The following is a 20,427-nucleotide window of genomic DNA, read 5'->3' on the forward strand; positions in this document are numbered from 1 at the left end:
CTTCCATGAGCAAGGCCCGCAACTTTATTTTCCAAAGTAGTTTTTATACCTTAAGTTGTGCATAGAGGATAATGAGGGGGGGGGGGTGCGGGGCGGGTAGAGTCATGCAAGGTCAGCAGTCCTTGATCTTTATTGAAGCCAGGCTTTCTTTCTGCAAAATTATCATATGCAAAAGCTTTAGGTGATTTACATCATCTTCTGGCCAGGAGGCCTGTTAACATTTTATGACTCTTTCTTCAGAAAACTTATTTTTCTCTAAAGGTGATTATTCTAAAGTCAGGCACCACCGAAAGCATTAGATAAAGTTGCATTCCTATAGGGCAAAAGTGTGGTGGGCTATAACAAGAAAAGAATTAACTCAAGGGTCCAAGGTTACAAATATTAAAGCTACTACTTAAATTTCTATACACCAACTATATTAATCAATACACTCCCAGGGACACAGTAGGTAAGGGATATGGAAACTTGGCAGCAAGCATTAGTTAAACAAAGAAACCCTCTACTAGTTCTATTCTAACAATTTTAACTCTCTGAGAAGCTCTGCATTGTTAGAATATCTTAAGCTTCCCGTGCCTCTCATGGTTGGGAGGCTGTGAATCTGAACAAACCTGTCAGGCAAGCTAGAAAGTCATCAGAGGGGTTTGAATTGAAACACTCCTATTATGCCCAGGAGACTTATTAACTAGAGTTTTAAATTGATTTTCTTACAGAGAAAGGTGGTCGGGGATAGCCCCCCGTTAATGTCAGAAGAGTTGGTGAAAGTCGTGAAATAGTAAAACAGACAAATTTTGGTTTTGGGGTAGATGCTCGGGCAGGTCCAGGGGGGCGCCTTGAGCCCTGACTCGCCTTTGCATATCAGGCCTCTCCGCATGACCTTTGTCATGGGTGGGAACTCCCGTGCTGGCTCCCCGCAGGGCTCAGTAGTTGTGTCACAGGGGCTTCCTGGATCAGGGTTTGAACCAGTGTCCCCTGCATTGGCAAGCAGATTCTTAGCAACTGGACCATCAGCGAAGTCCAATATTGAGTTTTAAGCTGGCTTTTCACTCTCCTCCTTGACTCTCAGCAAGAGGCTCTTTCTCTTCCCCTTCTGCCAAGAAAGATACAGTGGTATCATCTGAAGATCTGAGGTTATTGATATTTCTCCCAGCAATCTTGGTTCCAGCTTGTAACTCATCCAGCCCGGCATTTCATATGATGTGCTCTGTAAAAGCAAAATAAACAGGGTGACAAGAAACAGCCTGTCATACTCCTTTCTCAATTTTGAACCAGTCAGTTGTACCATAGAAGGTTCTAACTGTTGCTTCTTGACCCGCATACAGGTTTCTCAGTTCAGTTCAGTCGCTCAGTAGTGTCTGACTCTTCACGACCCCATGAATTGCAGCACGCCAGGCCTCCCTGTCCATCACCCAGTTCCCAAGTCCATCGAGTCAGTGATGCCATCCAGCCATCTCATCCTCTATCGTCCCCTTCTCCTCCTGCCCCCAATCCCTCCCAGAATCAGAGTCTTTTCCAATGAGTCAACTCTTCGCATGAGGTGGCCAAAGTACTGGAGTTTCAGCTTCAGCATCATTCCTTCCAAAGAAATCCCAGGGCTGATCTCCTTCAGAATGGACTGGTTGATCTCCTTGCAGTCCAAGGGACTCTCAAGAGTCTTCTCCAACACCACAGTTCAAAAGCATCAATTCTTCAGTGCTCAGCCTTCTTCACAGTCCAACTCTCACATCCATACATGACCACAGGAAAAACCATAGCCTTGACTAGACGGACCTTTGTTGGCAAAGTAATGTCTCTGCTTTTGAATATGCTATCTAGGTTGGTCATAACTTTCCTTCCAAGGAGTAAGCGTCTTTTAATTTCATGGCTGCAGTCACCATCTGCAGTGATTTTGGAGCCCAGAAAAATAAAGTCTGACACTGTTTCCACTGTTTCCCCATCTATTTCCCATGAAGTGATGGGACCGGATGCCATGATCTTCGTTTTCTGAATGTTGAGCTTTAAGCCAACTTTTTCACTCTCCACTTTCACTTTCATCAAGAGGCTTTTTAGTTCCTCTTCACTTTCTGCCATAAGGATGGTGTCATCTGCATATCTGAGGTTATTGATATTTCTCCTGGCAATCTTGATTCCAGCTTGTGTTTCTTCCAGTCCAGCGTTTCTCATGATGTATTCTGCATATAAGTTAAATAAGCAGGGTGATAATTTACAGCCTTGACGTACTCCTTTTCCTATTTGGAACCAGTCTGTTGTTCCATGTCCAGTTCTAACTGTTGCTTCCTGACCTGCATACAGATTTCTCAAGAGGCAGGTCAGGTGGTCTGGTATTCCCATCTCTTGAAGAATTTCCCACAGTTTATTGTGATCCACACAGTCAAAGGCTTTGGGATAGTCAATAAAGCAGAAATAGATGTTTTTCTGGAACTCTCTTGCTTTTTCCATGATCCAGCGGATGTTGGCAATTTGATCTCTGGTTCCTCTGCATTTTCTAAAACCAGCTGGAACATCAGGAAGTTTACGGTTCACATATTGCTGAAGCCTGGCTTGGAGAATTTTGAGCATTACTTTACTAGCATGTGAGATGAGTGCAATTGTGTGGTAGTTTGAGCATTCTTTGGCATTGCCTTTCTTTGGGATTGGAATGAAAGCTGACCTTTTCCAGTCCTGTGGCCACTGCTGAGTTTTCCAAATTTGCTGGCATATTGAGTGCAGCACTTTCACAGCATCATCTTTCAGGATTTGAAATAGCTCAACTGGAATTCCATCAGCTCCACTAGCTTTGTTCCTAGTCATGCTTTCTAAGGCCCACTTGACTTCACATTCCAGGATGTCTGGCTCTAGGTCAGTGATCACACCATCGTGATTATCTGGGTCATGAAGATCTTTTTTGTACAGTTGTTCTGTGTATTCTTGCCACCTCTTCTTAATATCTTCTGCTTCTGTTAGGTCCATACCATTTCTGTCCTTTATCGAGCCCATCTTTGCATGAAATGTCCCCTTGGTATCTCTAATTTTCTTGAAGAGATCTCTAGTCTTTCCCATTCTGTTGTTTTCATCTATTTCTTTGCATTGATCGCTGAAGAAGGCTTTCTTATCTCTTCTTGCTATTCTTTGGAACTCTGCATTCAGATGCTTATATCTTTCCTTTTCTCCTTTGCTTTTCGCTTCTCTTCTTTTCACAGCTATTTGTAAGGCCTCCCCAGACAGCCATTTTGCTTTTTTGTATTTCTTTTCCATGGGGATGGTCTTGATCCCTGTCTCCTGTACAATGTCATGAACCTCATTCCACAGTTCATCAGACACTCTATCTATCAGATCTATGCCCTTAAATCTATTTCTCACTTCCCCTGTATAATCATAAGGGATTTGATTTAGGTCATACCTGAATGGTCTAGTGGTTTTCCCTACTTTCTTCAATTTCAGTCTGAATTTGGCAATAAGGAGTTCATGATCTGAGCCACAGTCAGCTCCCGGTCTTGTTTTTGCTGACTGTATAGAGCTTCTCCATCTTTGGCTGCAAAGAATATAATCAATCTGATTTCGGTGTTGACCATCTGGTGATGTCCATGTGTAGAGTCTTCTCCTGTGTTGTTGGAAGAGGGTGTTTGCTATGACCAGTGCATTTTCTTGGCAAAACTCTATTAGTCTTTGCCCTGCTTCATTCCGTATTCCAAGGCCAAATTTGCCTGTTACTCCAGGTGTTTCTTGACTTCCTACTTTTGCATTCCAGTCCCCTATAATGAAAAGGACATCTTTTTTGGGTGTTAGTTCTAAAAGGTCTTGTAGGTCCTCATAGAACTGTTCAACTTCAGCTTCTTCAGCGTTACTGGTTGGGGCATAGACTTGGATTACTGTGATATTGAATGGTTTGCCTTGGAAACGAACAGAGATCATCCTGTTGTTTTTGAGATTGCATCCAAGTACTGCATTTCGGACTCTTTTGTTGACCATGATGGCTACTCCATTTCTTCTGAGGGATTCCTGCCCGCAGTAGTAGATATAATGGTCATCTGAGTTAAATTCACCCATTCCCGTCCATTTTAGTTCGCTGATTCCTAGAATGTCGACATTCATTCTTGCCCTCTCTTGTTTGACCACTTCCAATTTGCCTTGATTCATGGACCTGACATTCCAGGTTCCTATGCAATATTGTTCTTTACAGCATCGGACCTTGCTTTTATCACCAGTCACATCCACAGCTGTGTATTGTTTTTGCTTTGGCTTCATGCCTTCATTCTTTCTGGAGTTATTTCTCCACTGATCTCCAGTAGCATATTGGGCCCCTACTGACCTGGGGAGTTCCTCTTTCAGTATCCTATCATTTTGCCTTTTCATACTGTTCATGGGGTTCTCAAGGCAAGAATACTGAAGTGGTTTGCCATTCCCTTCTCCAGTGGACCACATTCTGTCAGATCTCTCCACCATGACCCGCCTGTCTTGGGTTGCCCCACAGGCATGGCTTAGTTTCATTGAGTTAGACAAGGCTGTGGTCCTAGTGTGATTAGATTGACTAGTTTTCTGTGAGTATGGTTTCAGTGTGTTTGCCCTCTGATGACCTCTTGCAACACTTACCATCTTACTTGGGTTTCTCTTACCTTGGGCGTGGGGTATTTCTTCACGGCTGCTCCAGCAAAGCGCAGCCGCTGCACCTTACCTTGGACGAGGGGTATCTCCTTACCGCCGCCCTTCCTGACCTTCAAAGTGGGATAGCTCATCTAGGCCATCCTGCGTCCGCGCAGCCACTCCTCCTCAGGCGTGGCAGCCACTGTTCCTCAGGCGTGGCAGCCACTGTTCCTCAGGCGTGGCAGCCACTGTTCCTCAGGTGTGGGGTTGGTCCTCCTGGCCACAGCTCCTGGCCGCCGCCCCTGGCCTCGGGCGTAGGGCAGCTCCTCCCGGCCACCGCCCCTGACCTCGGACTTGGGTAGCTCTTCTCAGGAGACAGGTAAGATGGTCTGGTATTCCAGTCTTTTTAAGAGTTTTCCACAGTTTGTTATGATCCACACAGTCAAAGGCTTTAGTATCCACACAGTCAGCTTTAGCCGACTCAATGAAACAGAGGTAGAAGTTTTTCTGGATTTCCCTTTCTTTCTCTAGAATCCAGCAGAAGTTCTCAATTTGATCACTGGTTCCTCTGCCTTTTCGAAAGCCAGCTTGACACACGAGGAAGTTCTTGGTTCATGGACTCTGGAAACCTAACCTGGAGGATTTTGAGTATAACCTTACTAGCACGAGATGAGTGCAATTGTCCCATGGTACCTGGGCAGATTCCCAGTGGCTGCTTTCCCCACCACACTATCTGGTGCACTTAGATCAGCGCCCAGCACCTAGATCTTGGTCAAATGCCCGAATCAATGGAAAAGGACGAAAGGAGACAATATAGGGAATTCGTTCGTCTTATACATGATTTGAACTTTGTGCTGACCTGAACAGCCTGCCTTGTGTATCCAAAAGACAGGACACAGTGGTCTTACTGTAGGCACTCTTCTCTTTGAAATGCTAAGGAATAATACCATCTTCTTCAGTGGCACTGACCTCTCCTTGTCAGTCAGTTACCTGTATAAATGAAATCCCAGTCAGTACAACTGACACACACTGCCCATCATTTTAATCTAGACTCCAGGTGGATCTCAGTAACTCAGCAGGAACTGCTTGAAATCAGGAAACATGAACACTTTAGTAATGGAAGACAAGAAAGTCAAGCTAGTGTTCTGGTTTTGTTTTGAGGATGCCATATGGAGGAACTGGGAGGGAGTATCAAGTGGGAGCTTGGAAATGCCCCCTTCCAAGATTGCAGGGCAGAAGGCTCTGTCTTTTGGAGAATGTGGCTCAGATGGTCAAGAATCCGCCTGCAGTGCAGTAGAGCTGGGTTTGATCCACTCCAGTATTCTGAGTGGCACACAACTGTGGGTGGGGAGAAAGCGCACCGTCTAAGACTGCAGAGCTGAAGTGACTGTCTTTAAGAGAACTCAAGGCTCAAGTGAACCGCATAAAGCTGCACTTCTCAGGCAGAGAAATGGAGAAACTCTTAAGGGATTGCACAGGGTTTTAAATTAAAAACAAAACAAACAAAAACAACAACAAAACAATAAAATGTTTAGAAAAACAAGAGTGAGCTCTAACTCATAGTTTCCCTCATGCAACTTACTTATTTCTCCCATGAATGCCAGGATCCCTTGCAAACTGTAAGAAACCCTGAGTAAACTTAAAAAAAACTTTCTATTTATTTTAATTAAAATCTAATTACTTTACAATATTATAGTGGTTTTTGTCATACATTGACATGAATCAGCCATGGGTTAAAATCAACCTTCCAAAGTGATTCAATGCTTAAGATTAATGCACCAGTTTCTATCTTTGTGTACCACAGTTGTCCCCAAGGGGGTGCACCGTTCCTGGAGATACTGCAATACCAGGTCGATGCGCGGAATGGACGGAGCAAGCTCCTATTCCAATTCCCTGCTCCAAAAATCCATTTAATATATTGTCCTCGGATAGAGGACGTATCAGATATTAAACTGATAAGAACAGATACTACACTTGATCTTAGCCAAAAGGCCGAGAAGCGATAGCGTGTCACCGCCCGTCGCCGTCACCGTCCGGCTGTCGTGCATGTTGCACTCAGTGTGACCGGGTCCCCGCTCACTCCAGGTCTCCCTTCCTTTGCTTCGTTGACAGTGCTATGGCGGCACTACACCAGACTCTCGGGCAGAAGTTGGATTCTCCACATTGTAAAAGAGAAATCCCGCATCTGCCGCGGCTTTGTGGTTCTCGGGCGGAAAAGTGGTCTCAAATCTGCATGCCCCGCCCTTTGTCGCCAAGAAGGCGTGGCTCCGGCGGGACCGCAGCGCCCTGGGGACGGCCTTGGGGCGGCGGCAGGGGAGCTCCTCCTTGGTGCTAGTGGAGAGGAGAGACCTGAGCGGAGAGGGTGCGGGGTGGCCGTCGAGAGGGACCCGTGCGACGAGCTGTTGGCCGAGAGTTTTCCTGAAGACAAGGTCGCAAGACTCACTCGCTAGAAACGCCTGGACTGCAGTGTGGTACAGAGGCCTCCGCCTGCGGAGAGAGGGGCTCCGTAAGGTCGGGTGTGTGGAGGGGGCTTCCCTGCCAGGCGGAAGGCGGATGGCCCACAGTGGGGAAGGGAGGGGCGTGTGGATGCGGAAGGCGGGGCCGGGCCGCGGGAGGGGTTCACTCCAACTGCAGCGCCCTTGCCCTTCGGTGCTTCTACGAACCAAACCGATCCTCGGATTCCTACCGAAAGCTCCCTCCGCCTAGGCCCTCGTTTCCGTGCCCTTCCTCCTCAGCTGTGGGCCTCGCTGATGGCTCAGATTGTCAAGAATCCACCTGCAAGACAGGAATCATGGGTTCGATTTCTGGGTCGGAAAGATCCCCTAGAGGAGGAAATGGAAACCCGTCACAGAATTCTTGCCTAGGAAATCCCATGGACAAAGAGGATCCTGGCAGGTCACAGGGTCCCAAGGAGTCGGACGCTACTTAGCTACTAAACAACAGGAAACATTATGTTGATCTGAACTGTCACAGCTACTAGCCACATGCAGCCAGGGATCGCTGGGCAGGTGGTTCCGCCCAATTCAGAGGTACTGAAAGTGGAAAACACACATGGGATTTCAAAGACTTAGTATTAAAAATTGTAAAATATCTCTGTAATGTTGATATTGAAATGATATTTTAGATATCTGTTTTGTGGGGGGCGGGGGGCAGGGAGGCGTGCCTCAGGATTTACAAGAACTCTGAGAGATGGAACCCTTGCCCTGTCTTTGAAAGCATGGAGCACTAACCACTGACCACCAGAGAATTTCTGAGATATCGTGAGTTAAAGAACATATTAAACTTAATTTCCCTTACTTCTCTTTATTTATTTGTATATGCGTAAGAGTATTTAAATTTACCTGCAGGAGGGAACTGCCTGGTGGTCCAGTGGTTAGGCCTCAGCGCTTTCATGCAGGAGTCCGGGTTCCATCCTTGGTTGGAGAACTGGGATCCTAAAGGCCACAAAGTGGCCAAAGTAAAAAAAAAAGTTATGTGTGTGACTCACTTATTTCTTGAAAGCACTGTTATAGACGGAAGTGCTGAGAGGCTAAGCATCTTGACTAATGTGAAAAGAAGTAAGGATTTGCATTCAAGCATCCTGCTAACCACTGGGGCCTCAGGTTTTTTAAACCAGGGGTCCTGATATTTTAACTGTGGGTGATAAGAATGCCTCTTTGACGAGCATACTTGTGAATCTATCCATGGAAATGCAAGCACATGGAAAAGTCTCAATGAGAACACCCTAGGAAAAGTCATTTCTTGCCTGTAAAATAGAAATGATTCCGTTTGAAGTCTTGCATACTATCTACACCTACTCACCCTGAGCCTACTGTTTCACATCCCCCTCTCCCTGGTCTTGTATTTTTGCTGGCTGCCAAGTGGCTTTGACACCCCTGATGCTCACATGGAATAGATATACATGTAGATATGGACGCGGACACATAGAATGTAGGTATAGTCACAAATATACAGCCATTAGTGCTGTATTGTCTTTCATCTTGATGAGAAACCTTTTGTTTGCTGGTCTAATCTCAGTACCTATGGTAGTGCTCCAAATGTACTTGATTTTTGATGAATATGTGTTGAATGACCGGATGAGGGTCCAATGAGACAATGTATAATATGCTTAGCTTGGGTCTGACAAATTCTTCAAATTTCTGAGTCGGAAATTCTGGAAGGAGGCTCCAGCTCTGTGTATATCAAGTCCTCCAGATGATTCTGACAAACTCCCAAATTTGAGCATGCACCCATTCGTGTGGGCCAAACAACATGAGTGATTTGACAGAAGTCTATGAAATCAAGACGCGGAATCAGGGACTTCCTGGTGGTCCAGTGATTAAGTATCTGCCTCCCAATGTAGGGGACATAAGTTCGATCCCTGGTGTGGAGCTAAGATTCCCCCATACTTCGAGGCAACTAAGTCTGAGTGATCAGATACAGCCAGATAAGTAAATACATTTTTTTAAAGTGAAAGTGAAGTTGCTCAATCATGTCCGACTCTTTGCAACCCCATGGATGGTAGCCTACAAGGCTCCGTGATCCATGGGATTTTCCAGGCAAAAATACTGGAGTGGGCAGCTGAATCAAACATATAAGGTCTCTGGGGATTAGCCCCTTTGTTAAAGCTCTAAAGAGTCCCTCAGCTCGGATAACTGGCCAACAGCGAGTTCCCTGCACAGTGTGAGCCTGGCTCTCTCTCGTCAACTCACCTCTGTCTCTCTCTGGTGAGCTTGTTCTTCCCCCCTCACAGCTGTTGGCGGTTGCTCCCATGGCACTGCCACCCTCTTGGGGCTCTGGCTGCTGTTCCTTCCTGATCACCCAAGGCCCCTCTTGATGCCAAGGTCTCCCCAAGTGCCAGTCTCCTGTGCAGATGGATGCTGGAATCTGTCCCCGAGTGGATCTGTCTCCTAAGACACCACAACCTGCTGCAACTGTCTCTTCACAACCTTCTCTGCCCTCCTGCGTCCTCCCGCCTCTGCCTTCCCGGCACCAGCTATTAGGCCCTCAGGAAAAGCGTAAGAAATGTCACTGAAATCAGATTTCCTGCTCAGAAAATGTTCATTTACATCTGATCTTACCTCCACAAAAACAACTTGAAAAGGGTGGCTTTTCCATTCTCTCTGTACATTCAAGCTGTAGTGAAGGTACTGTCTGAAAGGAAGACTCCAGGGAAATTCCCTTGTGGTTAGTTTAGTGGTTAAGACTCCAAGCTTTCACTGCCAAGGGCAAGGGTTCAATACCTGGTAGCAGATCTAAGATCCCACGAGCTGGGTGGCATGGCAAGAAAAAGAAAGAAACAGACCCCAGAAGGAAGGAAAGGAACCTGTCCAACTTCACTCTACCCACTTTGCTTCAGGTTTAGGCAGTGACAGACTCATCCACCAGGGGGCAGCATCTGCTCCTTTTCTGCCCTGGCCTGGGCTCTGGGACTTAGTTTTGGATGAGCTGCCTCTGAATGGGCCCCTGGTAGGAGAAAAGGGTCTTCAAAGGCCCCCTTCCTCTCAGTTTTTCTTTTTTCTTTTCACACTCATTCTAAGTAGTAGGTTGTGTTTTCCCCATTTTATTCTTGTTTTTTTTGGCCATGGAATCTCTTTTCTCCAGCCAGGGATGTAACCGTGCTCTGTGCAGTGGAAAACACAGTTGTAACCAATGGACACGCAAGGAATTCCCGCTTTGTTTTATTCTTGAGGAAGAAAAGCTGGGATTTGAAATACGTGTCTTTGTGATTCCCTGGCGGAAGCTGCTCTTGGACCTCATCTCCCCTCCCATCCCTCCTCCTGCCGACTCCTCTCCTCCCTTCACTTGTGCACTCAGCAGGTCCTCGGTTGGGATGCAGTGGAGACAAGGATGTCCTCAACTGCTTCCTAGGTGAGCCTCACCCATCCTGTACCCTCCCCTACTCCAAAGCCTGAGCCGTCCTGCGGAAAGGGACCTGGAATCTCTAAGCCCCTCTTTACATGCTGAGGAAATCAAGCCTCCTAGCGGAAAGTGGTTTTCTAAGTCAGCCTACTTGTCAGGACAGGAGTCATGATGACTCTCAGCCCAGGGTTCAGACCACCAGGCCTTGAGGGGGGGCCTATCCAGTGTCATCCCTTGCATGGCCTGTTTTTCTCCTTTAAGAAATCCCTCTTCCCCAAGGCCTGAGGGTTCAGTATTACCCAGACCTTGCCTGGAAGTACAGGGTTTTTAGGTGTCCCTCCCAACCCCCAAGGTGTCAGGGACCCCAGACCAGGAAACTCCCGGCTAAGGCTGGGTGCTTAGTTCCCACACTCAGGGCACCCCTTGAGTATATGTAGTCTATCTATCATATAGCCATGAATTATGGAGGATTTCCTGATTGCCTGCTGTGTGGCAGGCACAGTGCTGGGCACTGCGGAGCTGCGGCTGAGAAGAACCAGCTTCTGGGCTCAGCGCTTGGTCTGGTGGGGAGACAGCTCTGAGGAAGACCCTCCACTCAGCAGCTGGAATCTAACCAGGTCAGGGAGCCAATGGGAGGAAGCAGGTAGGTCCCAGCTAGTCTGTCCTTCTGTCTGGAATGCTTCCTTGCCCCTTGTCCATTCAATCTTGCCTCTGATGTCACCATTGGAGAGGCCTTCATGAGCACCTCCTCCTCCATGTAAAGTAGCTCTCCCCCCAGTCACTCTCCAGCACATTTCCCTGTTTTATTTTCCTCGATGGCTTATGTCACTATCTGAAATGAGCCTCTTTAGTCATTATCTGTCTCTCCCTACTCCTCATCGTAATGTCCACTCTATGAGAGCATGTCCTTATCCATTTCACTGAGGCCTTCAGACTGACAGGTACTCCATCCATGAATGCTCAAAGTAAGAATGTTCTTGAGCGTTGTGAATCCTCCAATGTACTAGGACCTGGGCTGTGATCTTGTGGAGAGAAAGGGCTGTAGAAATGAGGCTGCCGGTATAAAAAATGGTGACTAATGGAGGAAGGCTCCCTGGGCCCCAGGCTGGTTGTGGAAATGGGAACTGGAGTTGCCATTTTAAAGGAGACTGGACTGGTATAGGCCCACAGACTGGTGCTGAGCCCAGTCTGAGCCCAGGACTGAGCCCTTTCTTTCACCCCCACCTTGCCCCACCTCCTCCTTCCCATTTGTTCATCAACACCTTTCTGGGCAAAGGCAAAGGATGAAGGGTGGGGTGAGATTTCCAGTTTCAACTCCCTTATCAGATAATCAAGTTATAATTTCCCTCTTGTGTGTGAGGCCCAGGAGATGTAGGAGAAATGTCAAAGAAGTTTCAAAGGTTGTGGAAGAAACACAAAACAATGTGTCTGTTTTCAGTTTCCATGCATTCTCTGTTTCTCTTTGTATTTTTGGTTTCACAGCCATTTTATCCAAGCCAAGTTTGGCCAGTTTTTAGCTGAGCGACACTGGACAAGTTACTTCACCTTTCTGTGGTTTGCTGTTCTCTTTTTAGAGTAACTCTACTTACGACATGGTATGAGTTGTATATTTAAGAAGGAATATTGGGGATTCCCTGGTTGTCCAGTGGTTAGGATTCTGCACTTTCACGGCTGAGAGTGAGGGTTCTAGCCCTCACTGGTCATAGAATTAAGTTCTTGCAAGCTTCGAGGCCAAAACTAAAAAAAAAAATTTAAAGAAAGAAAAGAATAAAAGGAAAAGTGTGCAAAGTTCCTTGACCACAGCTTAGCATACAGTGGCTACTTAAATAGGCCAGTTGTTCCCAACCTCCTGGTCTGTGCTGTCTTCCCCTCTGCTCAGTTCCTTTCCTATTCCTTAGCTCCTGCTGCATCCTGCAAGCCCCCAACATGGGGGGTATAAAAGCTAATTACTTAAGGTCTTGATCTCTTAAGGGATTTGGGGAAGCTCCCTGCATCGTTAAGGAAAACCAGGTGGCTGGTTTGTAGCAGGAAGGGGAAGAGGAGGTGGCAAGGCAGGCTGGTGCTAAACAGATGGGAGCTAGTGGGTAGGACGGGCTAAGCCCTCCTGTCTGGCAATGGCTTCCCTCTCCTTTTCTTTTTCTTTCTTCTTCTTTTTTTGATATTTATGTATTTTGCTTCATCAGCTTTTAGTTGTGGCATACAAACTCTAAGTCGCAAGATGTGGGATCTAGTTCCTTGACCAGGGATCAAACCGGGGCACCCTGTATTGGGAGGGCAGAGTCTTAGCCACTGGACCACCAGGGAAGTCCCCATCCTCCTCTTTTCTAATCACCCTTACAGACAGTTTTCTAAAAAGCTAATATTGTGATGCATAATAAATGCAGGAATCCGGCTTCCTTGTAAAAATGTAATAGCATAGTTAAAATTTGCTTCTCCTTTGATCCCCTTCTCCACATTCAGTTTTACCTTTCTCCCTGCAGGTAATCAGTTAGCCTTTGGTCACACTGCCCCTTTGTGACATCTCCTCTTCAGTGCTGCCCAGACTAAATCAGGCTGTAGTGACTGGGGAGATGCCACGCAGTGCTGTCCACCTCCCAACCAGTCCTACACAGAACTCATTAATTTCTGGAAACCTTTCCAGGAGCTTCTAGTTGACACTTTCCCTCCTCTGAAGTCCTACGCATGCTTATCTCATGATTTACAAAGTCCCAGTGCTCCCTGTCAGTGACCAGTCTTGTCTCCCTCACTAGAGTATAAGCCCTCTGAACCCAGGCATTTGTGGTCTGCACATCCGCTATGTCTTCGTAGTTTCTTTGGCTCATGCGGCGCAAACAGTATGAATGAAGTCAGCAAACACCCTGGGAAGTGAAGAATTTTGCCTTTATCAATTTGAACAAGGTAGGGTCTGCTATGGCAGGCACTCTGACCAGAAACTGGGGGAATTCTGCTAATAATCTCCTGACTAAAGAGACTGAATAGGTAAGTGGTGAGGGACTGAGGCATTGGATTCAGACATGTCCTTGCTCAGCCATTTACTAGCTATGTGTGATGTTAGACAGGGACTTTTTAGGTGGCCCAGTGGTAAAGAATCTGCTTGCCAATGCAGAAGACTCAAGAGACAAGGGTTCCATCCCTGGGTTGAGAAGATCTCCTGGAGAAGGAAATGGCAACCCACTTCAGTATTCTTGTCTGGAAAATTCCATAGACAGAGAAGCCTGGAGGGCCACAGTCCATGGGGTGGCAAAGAGTTGGACTTGACTGAGCACACACGACATTAAACAAGTCATTGAGCCCTTCAGAGCTTTCTTCACCTGTGTAGTGAGACCACACCAGTCCCTACCTCCTGGGCTGTCATGGAGATCAGTAGGGGTAATAGGTCGGAGAAGGCAATGGCACCCCACTCCAGTACTCTTGCCTGGAAAATCCCATGGACGGAGGAGTCTGGTAGGCTGCAGTCCATGGGGTCGCTGAGGGTCAGACACGATTGAGCGACTTCACTTTCACTTTTCACTTTAATGCACTGGAGAAGGAAATGGCAACCCACTCCAGTGTTCTTGCCTGGAGAATCTCAGGGACTGGGGAGCCTGGTGGGCTGCCGTCTATGGGGTCACACAGAGTCGGACACGACTGAAGTGACTTAGCAGCAGCAGCAGGGGTAATAGGTTTAGGCGGTTTATGGGATTCCAGGTTCACACAGGTTAGAACATTAAATTAGAAAAGATATAGGAGGAAGACTTGTCAACATCTCTCGAGTAAACCCTGGCAGAGGAAGCGTACACGTGGACTGAATATCTCTGCCTGTGTGAGGGGAATGTGGGGGTATTGAGAATATTATGCTCTTCACCTCTCCTCCCTAGCCAAACGCTGCCACGCCCCTTCCACCTTCCATCCCAGGTTAATCCCGAGTTTAATTCCAAATACAGGCAATGGTAGAAAACATCAAATAAAACGGTCACCAATTGATCACAGTTGCATCACAGTGGGGACCCGGTTGCAATCCGCGTATCTCCACGCTCCGCCCCACCTCGCTGCCGCAGGGCCGCTGATTGGCCCATGCCACGTGACGTCACACGCGGGTTTTAAGGCCGAGTGCCCCTGTCAGCTCCGCAGTGCCCGCGCGCTGGAGACCGGCGTGGATACTAGCGGGGCTGGCCCGGAGGGGAGCGGGGAGAGCGCGGCTGACGGGAGGTAAAGGCGCTGCTCAGGCCAAGCCGAGGCGGTCTGGGTACGGGAACGGGGGAGCTGAAGTCGGCGATCGGAGGAAGGCGGGCAGCGGAGGGTCGCGGGGCAGTGGGGAAGGGGTCTGTGTAAGGAGGGGCGTGTCAACCGTGGGGTTGTGGAAGGCGAGTGGGAGTGGGCCTTTCTCTCCGATTTCAGCACCCGCACCCTGATTCTTAATTTCGGGCCACTGCCCCCCAGATGCAGGTTCCCCCGAGGAATCTCTCCTGGGGAGCTGGGGTCGCGGTGCCTGCTGCCACACCACAAGCGCGGAAGCTGACTGTCCCCCTATCCAGGCCTCTCTCTCCAACCTCAGTGTCCTAGGGGTTTCTCTGGGTCTCATCGCCCCTGTCATGGCCCCCAAGGGACGGGGGAGAGCCTCTGTTATACCTGCAGCTGCTTAAAAAAAAAAAAAAAAAGCCGAAAACAAATTTTTAAAAAGTGGGCTGCTGATTTAGGACGTGATCAAGAAGTTGCAAATTTCATGTTTGTTATTAAACATCGATCCTCCTCTTTTCTCCCATGACCTTTCCCTGTTCAGATAACCCAGCTGTGATCCCCAAAGCGTGCAATTTCAAGGTCTCCTCCCTGCCTCTTCTGTGAGCCCCAAGACCTGCATCTTAGCTAGAGTTCAACATGGGGAACCACTTGACTGAGATGGCGCCCACCACCTCCTTCTTGCCCCACTTCCAGGCCCTGCATGTTGTGGTCATTGGGCTGGACTCAGCTGGAAAGACCTCCCTTCTTTACCGCCTTAAGTTCAAAGAGTTTGTCCAGAGCATCCCCACCAAAGGCTTCAACACAGAGAAGATCCGGGTGCCCCTGGGGGGGTCCCGTGGCATCACCTTCCAAGTGTGGGACGTCGGGGGGCAGGAAAAGCTTCGACCGCTGTGGCGATCCTACACACGCCGGACAGATGGCCTGGTGTTTGTGGTGGATGCTGCTGAGGCTGAGCGGCTGGAGGAGGCCAAGGTGGAGCTCCACCGAATCAGCCGAGCCTCGGACAACCAGGGTGTGCCTGTGCTGGTCCTGGCCAACAAGCAAGATCAGCCCGGGGCACTGAGCGCCGCCGAGGTGGAGAAGAGGCTGGCGGTCCGGGAGCTGGCTACTGCCACACTCACCCATGTGCAGGGCTGCAGTGCTGTGGATGGGCTGGGCCTGCAGCCAGGCCTGGAGCGCCTGTATGAGATGATCCTCAAGAGAAAGAAGGCTGCCCGGGCAGGCAAGAAGCGACGGTGACCTGAGGCTGCTCCTCCTCACCAGTAGGGGTCTGCACACTTGGACAGCCAGGCGGAGCCTGTGGCCCCTCATTCAGCCCCAGGGTGCAGGACCTGTCCACCTCAATGGAGGACCAAGAAGCACAACAGGGGTCCTGTTTGGGGGCAGCATGGGGGCGGGTGACGGGAGATGGAATGTGTTCTCACATCTCTCCCTCATCCTCACTTCTGGGGAAGTGGAGGCTGCAGGACTGTGGAGGCTTAAATGTAAACTGACTCTACCTCGACCCTGTTTCCTGTTTTTCTTCTCTGGCTTTTTGATTAGACGTGTTTGGGGGCAAAGGAAAGTTACTTGGAGGATGCATTTGGAATAATGAGAACTAGCTCTTGGCTCCCCCCACCCCAACTGAGGGATGCTTTTCTAGGGGTGCCAGTCATAACTGTCTATATTTTTGTGTTTGTATGAAAGTGCCAAGAATCCCTCCATCCCCCCTTTGTAGACTTAATGACCGTTTTTATAAGCCATGTATGTCCTCTGTATAATTATTAACTATTTTTTAGCATTTGCCTATAAGTTATTAAAGACTGATGACGTTGTAGCTCTAACCTTGGTTTGGCATTTTCCTTTCTTTACCTTGGCTCAGGGATAGTCCCAAGATTTCCAGATGGGCAGGCAGGGGTGGGGAGGAGGGACTTATCTTGAAGCTGAATTTGCAAAGCAAGCCTTTTTCTAAAAAATTAGATTGTGTGTTCATGGGGCAGCTGGTGGGGATTAGAGAGAGTTGAAGTAACTCCATGTTATCGCCTGATCTATGGATAGAAGAGCCTGGTGTGCCACAGTCCATGGGGTTGCAAAGAGTCAGATACAACACACACAGACACACACACACATATCACATTGCTTGATCTCTGCCGGGTTTTTTGGGGTCCCTTCTTTCTCCCTTTCTTCCCTCATCCTCTTGCTCTTACTTATTCTTGACACTAACTGGTCCTTGCAGGCATTAAAAAAAAAATCATCATTTTTGGCTGTGCCGGGTTTTTGTTGCTGTGTGCGGGCTTTCTCTAGTTACAGTGAGTGGGGGCTACTCTTCATTGACGTGCACAGGCTTCTCATTGCTGCTTCTCTTGTTGTGGAGCATAGGCTCTAGGGTGCGTGGGCTCAGTAGTTGTGGTGCATGGGCTTAGTTGCCCCAAGGCATGTGGAATCTTCCCAGACCAGCTATTGAACCTGTGTCCCCTGCATTGGCAGGGGGGTTCTTTACCACTGGACCATCAAGGAAGTCCCCTTGCGGATTTAACTTCAAGTTTTGCAGGTGCGAGCTGCTCCTACGTTCTTGCCCTTGGGGCCACCTCTTAGGTCTGTATAGGTAAATCCTCAAAGGGCCTTCTGTCCCACCCCCAGCACTCAAGTGGTTAGTCTGATTTCCTCCCCCAACCCAGCACACACTTTGGGGGATGTGGTGAGAATGGAAAGTAATTTCCTCCTGGCCTGAAGCCAGCTCCATGTGCCCGATCCTGCTGACTGCAGATCACTGGCAGCAATGGCAGTGACTGATGCTGGGGAGGCCTGGGCTGGATTGAGCCAGCCTGGCACCTGTGACTAAGCCCTGAGTTGTCCAGCTCTGGGAATGGTAGCTATTCCCACGAGAGGGGAAGTCTAGTAGCTGTTTGAGCCAGGTGGGAGTGAGGACTGCTGGATATCCATATAGGCCACCAATGTTAGCAATGATGGAAAGAATAAAATGCTGATGTCATGAGCGCCTGCTCAGACTCTTAGGGCCAACCCATTCTCAGCAGGAGGGCCAGCTGTGTCTGAGGACAATTAGATCCTCCTAATCTGAGTGGGAGTCGTAAGTAAAAATCAAACACCATCAATTCTTTCCAATCCCCTAGTCCTGCTCCCACCCTTTGTGCAAACAAGGGCTCCCAAGAGCCAGTTCAGAGTCCTGGCTCCAGAATCAGATGAAAGGACCTGGGGACGGAGGGGAGGTGCTGGCAACCCCATCCTGGGGGAGCTTTCCTAAGGAACTCCTTTCTTCCTAGCCAGTTGGCAGAAGCGGAATTTCGCTGAGTTGGGGCCGGTTCAGATTTGCTACACTTGTGCACAGTCCCTCCCCTAGCCCTCAAGGTGCCTGGCAGGATGGGGTTGGGTGTGCATCCATCCAGAAGGGTGCCCAAGTCTGCGTCAGCACTGGGGCCTGCTGGGCAGAGCTGCTGGACTGGTTCTGCTGGGGACACGTGCTACCTGGCCCCCGTCCACACATACCTGTGATTCATCTGTCCCAGGCCTCAGGGCAAAGTCCTCTCCTGCAGCCCAAGAGCAGGTTGGGGAGGCCCTGGCTGGAAGGACCCTAAGCTCTTGCTGGGAGATCTTCCCCATTCCACCCCAATTCTCTCTTCTGTCTTAAAATCTCCAAGGACCTGTTCTCTCCATTTTTGGTCGCCTGGGGGACTGAGGTCTCTGGATTTGGGGGACTATGTTAAAAAACCTGCCTGCCAATGCAGGAGACATAAGAGACAAGGGTTCTGTCCCGGGGTCGGGAAGATGTCCTGGAGGAGGAAATGGCAACCCACTCCAGTATTCCTGCCTGGAGAATCCCAGGGACAGAGCAGCCTGGCAGGCTACAGTCTGCTGCTGCTAAGTCACTTCAGTCGTGTCCAACTCTGTGCGACCCCATAGACGGCAGTCCACCAGGCTCCCCAGTCCCTGGGATTCTCCAGGCAAGAACACTGGAGTAGGTTGCCATTTCCTTCTCCAATGCATGAAAGTAAAAAGTGAAAGTGAAGTCGCTCAGTCATGTCTGACCCTCAGTGACCCCATGGACTGCAGCCTACCAGGCTCCTCCGTCCATGGGATTTTCCAGGCAAGAGTACTGGAGTGGGGTGCCATTGCCTTCTTCGAGGCTACAGTCTACGGGGTTGCAAAGAATCGGACACGACTGAATGACTTAGCAGCATGCAACATAACTTGGAGGTGCTCCCCCATCCCTAGCAGAGAGGCCTCTGTGGTGCCAGCTCTACGGCCCTGCCAACCGTCCTTCCTCCCCATCTTATTCGATTGTCTTCTGCTCCTCTCCTCCCCCCACCGCCCCACCACGCTCCAGCCCTGGGGAGGGGTCATGGTCCACAGGAGACCTGTGAATGTCCTAGCTCTTCCCCACAGCCCTGTGCCCTGACCACCTGGGGGGTGGAGGAAGAGGATACTGGCGGCAAGTGACAGTGAAATGGAGAAGCCAGTGGCTCTGAACGGGTTGTAGGGAGAGGACAGCACTGGGGTATTCTGATTAGAAAGTTACATTCTGGCTGGGTGGGATCCAGAACTTTGAAATAATCCTCCTGCCTTAGTCCATCAAAGGGACAGAGAGGTGGGAGGGAGGTGATCACCTCAGGGATTCTGTGTGTCGAACTCTGGGCCAGCTGGCTTGGGATGGGAGTGGGTCAGGATTGAGGGTAGGTTGTAGTCTCTTTGTCTCAGCTTCTTTATTAAGCTTCATTTTTTAAGAGAATTATTTATTCATTTATTTTTGGCTGTGCTGGGTCTTTCTTGCCGTGCTCGGGCTTCCTCTCGTCGCAGCAAGCAGGGGCTGCTCTCTAGTTGCAGTATGCAGGCTTCTCATTGCAGTGGTTTCTCTTGTGGAGCATGGGCTCTGGGGTGTGTGGGCTTCACTAATTGTGGCGCATGGGCTTAGTTGCCCTGAGGCATGTGGAATCTTCCCCGACTAGGGATTGAACTTGAGTCCCCTGCCTTGGCAGGCGGAATCCCAACCACTGGAGTACCAGGGAAGTCCAGGAGAATTTCTTTGAGTCCCTGAATAGGTACTGAGGTAGAGGCTCCCTCAGGGCCGAGGATGTCCAGGGGCCAGGAGTGGTGGTCAGGGACTGACTGCCTGTGATGTGAAATTGAAGGAAACCAGTGGACTCAGCATTGGGGCTCCCTTCTGGGCTGCAACCCCCTTCCCCAGCCACCTCTTCTCGCACAGTTTGGATGGTAAAATCCAGGTGGAGGGCATTTTCCCTGGGTGCCCTGTGCTTCCCCATAGCCCTCATGAGTGCAAAGATGGCAGAGGTCTCTCACCTTCCCATTCCCCACTCCAGTCCCCCCATGCTGTGTGTGCTCAAGGCAAAGAAAAAGTAGCAAATAAGAGGGGCTTCCCTGGTGGCCCAGTGGTTAGGACTCTGTGCTTCCACTGCAGAGGGCATGGGTTTGATCCCTGGTCAGGGAACTAAGAAAGACCCTGCATGCTGCTTGGCGAGACCAAAACAAGGAAAGGAAAAAAAGTAGCAAAAAGGGAGGAAAGAATTCCTTAAGCGGGCAGTGACTTGCCAGAGGATAAAGCTACTTAGTGGTGTGTCCAGATCCTTCCTCCCAGGCTGGCTCTTTGGATTCCCTCGGCAGACAACAGGAGATAGGAGACACGGAGCAAGTCCAGGACCTCAGAGTTCTTTCCCTCCCTCCCTGCCTTGATTAGATTAGGGGCCAGTTTCCGCTCCCCCACTCCTCTTCCTGAAGAGTGGGGACTTTATCTTCAAAGCCCAGAAGAGCTCTGGCCTCAAAACTGGCCAGAAGTCCCCACCCTCCTTTCACATTGACCAT

At 49.2% G+C, this 20,427-nt stretch overlaps 1 protein-coding gene and 1 non-coding gene across 2 annotated transcripts; one reads left to right on the forward strand and one right to left on the reverse strand.

The window, feature by feature from the left end:
* Positions 1–6,370: 6,370 nt before the first annotated feature.
* Positions 6,371–6,561, reverse strand: LOC133233179 (U2 spliceosomal RNA). The gene has a single exon (XR_009731655.1). It is a non-coding gene; the product is annotated as a U2 spliceosomal RNA (small nuclear RNA).
* Positions 6,562–13,951: 7,390 nt separating this feature from the next.
* Positions 13,952–16,439, forward strand: ARL4D (ADP ribosylation factor like GTPase 4D). The gene is made up of 2 exons (XM_061391968.1): positions 13,952–14,586; positions 15,158–16,439. Exon 2 carries the CDS (start codon positions 15,253–15,255, stop codon positions 15,853–15,855), a length of 603 nt encoding a protein of 200 aa, XP_061247952.1. The 5' UTR covers positions 13,952–14,586; positions 15,158–15,252; the 3' UTR covers positions 15,856–16,439.
* Positions 16,440–20,427: the final 3,988 nt, after the last annotated feature.

This window comes from Bos javanicus, chromosome 19, assembly GCF_032452875.1.
Source record: "Bos javanicus breed banteng chromosome 19, ARS-OSU_banteng_1.0, whole genome shotgun sequence".
NCBI classification, from domain to species: domain Eukaryota; kingdom Metazoa; phylum Chordata; class Mammalia; order Artiodactyla; family Bovidae; genus Bos; species Bos javanicus.